This window comes from Myotis brandtii, unplaced genomic scaffold, assembly GCF_000412655.1.
Source record: "Myotis brandtii unplaced genomic scaffold, ASM41265v1 scaffold79, whole genome shotgun sequence".
Lineage (NCBI taxonomy): Eukaryota > Metazoa > Chordata > Mammalia > Chiroptera > Vespertilionidae > Myotis > Myotis brandtii.
Window position 1 is genome coordinate 2,063,347 of NW_005371173.1, and position 8,825 is coordinate 2,072,171.

An 8,825-nucleotide genomic window follows, 5' to 3' on the forward strand; every position below is an offset into this window, starting at 1 on the left:
GTCCTTTTTCCCCCCCCCCCCCCCCCCCCCGCAACGTCTCAACCATAAAACAGGGAAACAATCCTTCTACCTGGCAGGCTTAGTCAGAGCATTAGGTGGGATAATTTGCTAAGTTATCTGACATTGGGAGGTACTCCTTAAATGTAGTTCCCTCCTCCACACCCCAGGTTCTCCTGGCCAGAGACCTCCTGGGTGTAAAGGGATATTTGTTTAAGTTTAAAGTCCAGGGTCCCAAGCAACACTTTGTAAAGGGGTCTCTCTTTTGCTCTCCAAAACCTTTCTTAACTTTGCCCTTTCTCAGGGTGGGACAGGGGTTTCTCCCTGATAGCTGTTGCCTTACCTCCCTTCCCTCTCCATTTGTCAAAATTGTTCTCATCCTTCTAATTAAAATGACACTTCCTCCAGGAAGCTGTCCCTCTGTCTTCTCTCCCTTGCCTTCTCTGTGCTCCCAATGCACCATCCCATGCATTGGGCAACTATGCCAGATACTGCATTTTGACAACCATCTCCTCTTGTGTCTCTCTTCCCTGGTCTTGGAAACCAGAGCCTTGGCTTTTGGGGCCCTGGAGGCTAAACATGCTGGGGACAGTTTTATGGAGTGTTACTGGTTGGTTGATTCACCTTTCTGGGATTTGTATCTGTGGGGGTGCCTTTGTTCAGGAAGGGTTGCTGGGTAAGAGCCAGACCAGAGGGAGGGAGACCTGATCCTTTGGAGACTGACCCTGAAGCTGGGAAGCAAGGAGTGGGGGAGGAGGTGAGGAGGACAGGTGTGGGAGAACACAGAGGCCTTCATGGCCACAGCTGCAGGGCAAGCAGGGTGAAGAGTGAGGGGCTGGGCTGATAAGATGTCCAGAGACTGCCTCGCTCAGATGCTTCCCAGATAGAACCTGCCTCTCCTGCCCGCCTTGGCCCTTCGCACTCCTCTGTCTGTTTCTGATACTTCTTTCTTTTGGTCGGAGCCCAGATTCCCTTTCTCAGGACCTTTGACTCTGGTTGCTTTCACTCCTGTTCCCACCACACCCATCATTGCCCTCCAAGATCAGGAATGGGCTGATGGGCCAGACCCAGCAGCCCAAGTGGCCTGAGGCTCCTGCCATTCTTTTTCACCCTCACCCTCCAGCTTCACTTTGGCCAGGAGCTTTTCCAGGCCAGGAACTTCCAGGCTGTTCTCTGAGGCCTAGGACCTACTTGCTGGCCCTCTTCTCCCTACTTCTCAGGTTAGGGCTCCAGTGGTGGAGGAGGAAGCAGTGACCTGCAGCAGCCCACTGCAGTCCGCTCGGACATTCCAGCAGTGGCCAGACTGGGAGCAGAGCGGACCCCAGGAACTCTGAATGACAGGACTGTCCTGGTTAGGAGAGGAGGGTCCTTTCTGGAGTGGAGTGGCTCCGGCCCTGGAATAGGCTCAGGGACCTGGCTCCTGGTTCCAAAGGTTTCTCTCACTTCTGTCCCTCTCCCCCTTGTTCCCTTGATGGAATTGATGCTTTCTAAACTCTGCCCCAGCCTCTTTGCCTGCCTCTCTCACATCTGTAACTGTATCCTTGTGAATTGCAGAATCCGAGGACACTGACCAGGCTGTCTTGTCCAGCCAGTGCGCTGACCCTGACAGGTCCTATTTTGGGAATGAGTCAGAGAGAGGGAGAGGCTATAGCTTCCAGGGCACCAGTTCCCTTCTACCTGTTCCCCGACCGTCCCACCCCGAAAGTTCTTCTTAATGTCTGACCCATCTGTATTTATCCTTTAATTAGTGGATGTAGAAAATAGCTCACTTTCACAGAATCACCAAATTAATCTCCCTTTTTCTCTCTTCCTCTTTCCTCTCTCTGTTTTATATTTCCTATGAAAGAAACTAACCCTCCCCTTATTCCACTGGGAAAAGCACCACCCAATCCCACCCCATTCCCCCATCTCATCTTGCCTTTCACCACCACCCCCTTCCTTATAGAAACAGGAACCATGGGCCTAAGATAGCCTCATATCTGGCCCCACAGGGAGACAGGGGAAAGACAAGGCTCCTTCCTTAAACCCGGGTTTTCCAGCTGTGACCCCCCACCCCAAGCTGGGCCTGGCCACCCTTTCCCATCCCATCTTTATCTGGGGCCCTCACCCTTTGTGGGCAGTCCTGTTGCTGGTCCCTGCCAAGCTCAGGGTGCGGTGGGGATGGGGGTGGGGTGGTCATCCAGTCCCACCCTCCAGGCCTCCTGCCTTGGCAGCTTCCCTGGAGGAAGACAATGGGGCTGTGAGCAGAAAAGGGCAGGGGCAAAAGGAGGCTGGCTCAATCTGGGCCAGAGCATGCCCTGAGCCCACCAGAGTCCTGGCACTGTGACACTTCCTGGGAGGTGCCAGCCCCCTCCTGCCCAGCTCTCATCAGAAGCCAGGAGTTGGTGGGGGGAGGTCAGTGGGAGGCTTGATCACCAGGGCTCAGCGAGGGGGATTCAAATGTGTACTTTGATGAAGAAATGCAGCTGTGGAGGGGATGAGGCCAGGGCGGGGCAGGCAGCCAGGCCTGGGTCAGGCTGGCAGCAGGGCACCCAGCCAGCCAGAGCAGGAGGCACTCGGGGAACAGAAGCCTGTCCCTGGGGACTGGGTAAGAGTCCTCTAGCCTGCGCCCTCCTTCCTGCCTGCAGTGGGATGGGAGGAGACCTTAGGTGCTGCCTGGACTGCCTTAGGAAGGGAAAGGTTGCTGGGAGGGTTCTCCTGTTTTCCACCTGGCCTCTTAGGCTGGTTCCTCCAGCTCTGAACCCTCCATTTAATTCGGAAATTAGACCGAGAAAAGACTTAGAGATCATCTGGCCCCATCTTGTCACTTACAGTAAGAAGTCCAGCAAAGTCCAGGGGTAGGAGATGGCCAGAGGCCACACAGAATGTAGGCAGCTGAGGGTGGGAGCCAGGAGCCTACCTCCTGCTGAGGATCTCACCCTGCGTGCCATTGGGGGTGGGAGTCAGGAAAGGGGTACTGAGCTTCCCCCATCTCTGCCCCCACCTAAGTATGGGAGAGCAGAAGGCACAGATTGAACTCAGGGGATCCAATAGGAGGTTCAATGTGTCTACTCTTTGGCCTCCCGCAGCCCTGATCAATAGGAAGCCCTCTTGTATGGTGAAGTCCATACAAGAGGAATGGGAAGGAGAGAAGTGTGAGGAGGTGGGAAGGGCAATGTCCAGGACAGGGCACAGGGAAGCAAATTGGGGTGGGGTGGGGAGGGGTGGTGGAATAGGGTGGCTGGTGGGTGGTGGGGAGGCATGGGTTAATGGAACTGGGGCATCACTGGCTTTGATGTGGTGGTTGGGGTGGGAGTAGGGACTGGGGGAGGGGGAGCAGTAATTAGGGAGTTAGACAGAGCAGGACAGGACAGGCGGGCGGGCACAGGCCCGGGCCCAGCCGCCTCCGCCCCCACCCACAGCCCCAGGGTTCAGGGCTCCCTCTGCTGGCTCCTGGAGGTGAGGGTCAGATGAGGGACCCTAGAAGGGGGTGGGGGGAAATAGAGAAAATAGAGAGCTGGCTGTGAGACCTTTCAGAGGAGGCTGGGCATCAAAAGGGTCTGTGATCCCCTTGGCCTCAATAATCCACCCAAGGAGTGCTTATCGGGGAAGGGGGGTGGGAGTCCTGGAGGGTCCTCTGGTCCATGGGCAGGGCTGGTAGGGGAGGAGACACAGGCTGAGAAGTGTAAGTTGGAGAAGAGAGAGTTCTCAGGATCCACAGACACTGCCTGCTCTCCTACTGTTTGCCCTGCACTGAGCAGGCCAAGAGATAAATAAGGGTGTGAATAGCAAGACAAAAATCACTTGTGGAAGCCCACTCTCTGGACAGGCTCTTTTCACAGGTCACCTGGGAAGTGGGCAGGTGTTACTATTTGCTTCCATTTCACAGTTGCAGAAACCAGCTCAGAAGGTTAAGTCTCAGCAGCCATTCAGCAAATACTAAATGCCAACTTCACATGCTAGGGATTCGCTCAACGTCACAGAATAAGCAGCAGAGCCCAGATCCAACCCCATGTCTGCTGGATCCCCAAAGCCCTGCACGCACTCTGCCACTGATATTATGCTTCCTCATGAGATCTTTGTCTTTAATGAGTTTCCTATCTAATTGGAGAGACAAACAAGAAAACATGACAAAATAATTATGCCACTGGCAGGATAACAAGCACCTGCCCCTCTCCCCCAAATGAGTGACAGGCAGAATGATGCAGAGGGAGGCATGGGGCCCAGAGGAGGCACCTTAGGGCAAGTGGTATCTAAGGTGAGCTTGGAGAGATGTTGGGGAAGATTTTCATGACTTAGGGGGTACAGAGGGGCTGGCTCTGAGTCCAGAAATTTAGCAGTAGAATCTGGGATGGCTGCAGAGTTACCCAATCTTGCTAGGAGTAAGGGCTGTATGGAGGGTGGCATGTGAGGCTACCTAATGTCTTCTGATACTTTTGGTGGCCGTTTCCCTCTGGCCCTTTGGTTTTTAAAATATTTACCTAAGTTTCTTGCAATGAGACCCCCCCCCCCCACACACACACACGCTGAGTGGTCAGTGTTGGTCATCTCCCTTCTCAGATTGTGCATCTGTATAATGGAGGTCAGATTGGTGGAGCTGGACTGCACGACCTTGGGCATTCTCTTAGGCCCTGTGAATCTGGGAAAGGAAAGGTAGAGCAGGCCAGGACTCCGGGCCCCCAGAGCGGGATCTACAGATGTTGTGCCCTGGGAGGAAGATTTTGGCGCAGGCCAAGCCAGTTAGAATGGCTAACCCTAGGCTTGTCCCTTCTTGTCTGCATACTGATTTCTTTTAAAACTAGCCTCATTGTTTCTATGCCCAGGAATGTCTACTTGATTAGGATCACAGACCCTACATATTCTATATTTCTTACCACCTTGTGTTCCAGCCCCCAAAACATGCAGATGTTCCCAAACGGGCACAGCTTCTGTGGGCTGATCCCAGGACAATGCTGACTCAGAGCATGAATAGCAGAGTTCATTCCCTAAGGAAGCAGAAAGGAAGGAAGGAGGGTAAAGGAAGAGGAGAGATGGGGGAGTTATTTTTTGATGTGGAGTCAAGTGTTAAAGTCAGAGGGGGTATGCGAGCCTTTCATGCGAGCTCCTCATGTTTCTGAAACCCAGAGAGGGAACCGACTTGCCCAGAGTGGCTCAGCTCACCCCGAGCTGACAGAGACCAGGGTATTTGACAGAGACCAGGGTATTGAAGCGAGGCTCGGTGTTTTGCCCAATGCTGCCCTGCCACTCATTTTCTGGAGTTCCCTTTCCTGTGACTTTAGGATGGGAGCAAGAACAGGAGGGCAGGGAGCAAACTGGTCCCTTGGGATTCTGGCTGCTACTACTGCCCATCCCTTCTCCTGACCAGCTTGTAAACAAGTCTAGTTCCCAGGCAGCCAGGAATCCTTCTGAGTCTTCTATCTCTAGCCCCTGGGAAACAGATAAGGTCAAGAGATTTCTGCCTTTCTCCCCTGCATACCCCCTCCATCCCCTGGGACAGGAGGAGGGAGAAGAGAGGGATGGGGCAGAGTAACCTTGGGAAGATAAGGCCAGTCGACCTTGGGAAAGTAGGGAGTTAGCAGAGGACAGGGTTGGGGAGGAGAACTGGGGAACTTAGTAGCATGGGGGAGTGTTGAGTGTTTAGAGCCCCAGACTCCTAGGTGGAGGCCTGGACATGTGGTGGCAGGAGAGGACCTGGACAGCCTGGGGAGGCCTGTTTCCCTGCCTCTGAATCCAGTGGGAGAAATAAAATGTTTACGGAAAGCAATTAGGAGTCATGAAATGACATGTGGACAGGGGCTGGGCTCAAGTAAAGATTTTTCTCCTTAGATGGCTCATTTATTCATTCAAAAACATGTATTAAATGGTTTTCATTGTATTATCATAGTGATTGTTCATAATATGCAAAATTTTCATTAAAATCGAGGGGAAATATGAATTAAGCACCTTAAAATCTGCCTAGGAGAAAAAAGAAAATGACGCTTCTAGCTCTCAAGGTGCTTATAGTCTTATCTGCTGACCCTATATGACCTTACTGGAAGCTGCCTCAAATTCTTTTTGTAATGAGGTGAAATAAGTGGCTGGAGGTGAGGATAGATAGATAGATAAATAGATAGAGGTCAACTCTTTTTAAAATTAAAAAAATGTTTTTATGGATTTCAGAGATGAAGGAAGAGAGAGATAGAAACACACCTCACACTGGGGATTCGAGCCTACAACCCAGGCATGTGCCCTGATCAGGAATCAAACTGTGACCTCCTGGTTCATGGGTCAACACTCAACCACTGAGCCACACTGGGCAGTAGAAATCAATTCTTGAAGCACCTAAAATTCTTGAAGGTCACTGAGCCACTGGGAGCCAGCTTGGCTGTCCTACCCTTGGCCTGCTCCATCCATCACTTCTCTAGGGTTGGGAAAGGATTGGGGCTAGACCTTCCCAGGCTACAGTTGGAATGCAGTGATGGGCAGGTCCTAAGCATGGAGGAGGGAAGGTCTGGACCAGCGATTTTCAACCTTTTTCATCCCATGGCACACATAAACTAATTACTAAAGTTCTGCAGCACACCAAAAATGTGTCAATCTGACCCAAAAAATTAGGTATAATTTTGATTCATTCATACCAGACAACTATTGTTGTGTTGGCTGTTGTCATTTTTTTTGTTTAATAATCTAAGGGAAAAGAGGTCAGTGCTATGGCTCAATAGTCAGGTATTGCATGTTTTAAAAATTCTTACTGCACACAGGTTGAAAAATCGCTGGTCTGGACTATAAGTCTCTCCACTGAGGAGAGAACGCTGGCTCCTGGACTACTTGGAAAAGGATGATAACAATGATCTGTCGGGTGGTGTGTGTGTGTGTGTGACCTTAAAGGACTTACACATCTTCCTGCAACCACCTCTTCTTCAAGCATCTCACTCCTTAGTGTTAAGTTCTATCTTAAGACCTAAATTCCTCTTGCTGCTATTTAAGCCCATTACATTTCATTGTTGTTGGGCCAGAACATGCCTGGGAAGCCTGTACTTGTGGAGCAAATGGGGACAGTGGGGGTGGAGTACACTGAAGCTAAACTGAAAAGAGGCCACCTTGACCTTTGGCACCTATCTACCACCATTTTCCTCTACATTTTCTATTTCCTGATGCCACTTTTCTCTCCCCGCCCAGAGAGTCTTTTTCTGCCCTCTGTGAAGGGTTTTTGAGTGGTCTCAAATTACCCTCAGCTCCCAAGTGCTCAACTCACTCATTCCTACAAGACAGGCATACCAGTTAAGCATTCAAATAAGAGCAATCTGATGAAAGCCCTTTCACCCAGGTGTGAATACCCAGCCAAGTTAACCTTCACGGGCCTGGTGTGGAGACCACATGGTAGAATGAAGGCTGGGAATGTGTGTGGGAGCCAGCATGGTGGTGGGAATGGAGGGATTTCTGAAAGTGTGTGGAGCTTCCCATGAGGTCTTTCCCCACCTCTCAGGGTCCCCCTTCTCCAATCAGTTATGTCACCCCAGTGCATAGGGCTTGGCTTGCTGCCCTGCTGCTCTGGAAAGGCCACAGTTCCTGGAGTAGGAGAAGGGTCACTGTCACCTGCTTCATAGTGCTTCAGAGACTCAGCCCCCAGCTCCTTCTTCCTGCTCTCCAATTCAGGGAAACAGAGGATCTCAGGGTGGGAGGGCCCACCTTAGAGATCAAAGCCCATCCTTCTCATTGTACAGAATGAGAAACTTGGGCTGGAGAGGGAGTGTGACTTCCCTCAGAGGCTCCATTCCCCAGCCATTCTAACATCAGATGGCTTTCTATATCCCTTGGAATTGCCCATGCCTTTCTAGCATCAGGACTGTTCAGCTGACACATCAGCTTGTGGTCCACTAAGACCAGTTCTTTTCTGATCTTTTTCTAAAATCTTTTTCTTTTCTTTGACAACCTTCTTGATCTTCCTTCTGTTAATTTCTTCCTTGTCTCCTTTTGGGCAAGGCCTGTTGAATTTTAGTCTTGGCCTACCTGCTGCCAGCGGCCTTCACCTTGAGTCAAATTATATAAGGATTTATTAGTAAAAATGTGCATAGAAGGACAAGATTGAATTCTTGCTCTACAGTGATTTCAGTCTAGACTCTAGTTAAAAGGGAACACAGACATGGATGGAATGGCAGGGGAACCAGATAGGAGAATCTCAATGTTAGTTGGTGGTGGTGGGAGGCGTATCCTGGCTCCTGGAGGCGTATCCTGGCTCAATGTTAGTTGGTGGTGGGCTGAGGGGGGCGGGGTGTTGGTCTCCCTCTCTGTCACCCCCAACCCTTGGAGTTACACCCCTGATTTGCTGTGTTTTGCTTCCCAGGGCAGTGGGCAGCCCCTTGGTCATGGACCCCACCAGTATCTGCAGGAAAGCACGGAGGCTGGCAGGGCGGCAGGCTGAGTTGTGCCAGGAGGAGCCGGAAGTGGTGGCTGAGCTGGCGCGGGGTGCCCGGCTTGGGGTTCGAGAGTGCCAGTTCCAGTTCCGTTTCCGCCGCTGGAACTGCTCGAGCCACAGCAAGGCCTTTGGGCGCATCCTGCAGCAGGGTCAGTGTGAGGAGGGAACCTCCGGGCTCAGAGGAGAGGGTGGAGGTTTGGGGAGGCTGCCGGAGCCCCACCTCTCCCACAAATCTTTGGGCACCCTGCCCCGACCCTGTCTTCCAGCCCCACCTCACTGCCCTGCCCACCACAGTCCCCTAGGACTCAGCTTTGATGCTGTGCTGACTGCTCCTCCCTGTCCCCACAGACATCCGGGAGACCGCCTTCGTCTTTGCCATCACGGCGGCAGGCGCCAGCCATGCAGTCACGCAGGCCTGCTCCATGGGCGAGCTGCTGCAGTGTGGCTGCCAGGC

The 8,825-nt window shown here is 52.1% G+C and overlaps 1 protein-coding gene across 1 annotated transcript in view; it reads left to right on the forward strand.

Annotated features, from left to right (window-relative positions):
- The window catches only part of WNT6 (wingless-type MMTV integration site family, member 6), a gene marked incomplete at its 5' end in the record, with an annotated part of 13,023 nt that overhangs the window by 1,350 nt on the left and 2,848 nt on the right, over positions 1-8,825 (forward strand). Inside the window, 2 exons of the mRNA XM_014530999.1 lie at positions 8,300-8,520; positions 8,720-8,825. Coding sequence (XP_014386485.1) covers positions 8,300-8,520; positions 8,720-8,825 — 327 coding nt within the window. The remainder of the gene's footprint in view (positions 1-8,299; positions 8,521-8,719) is intronic.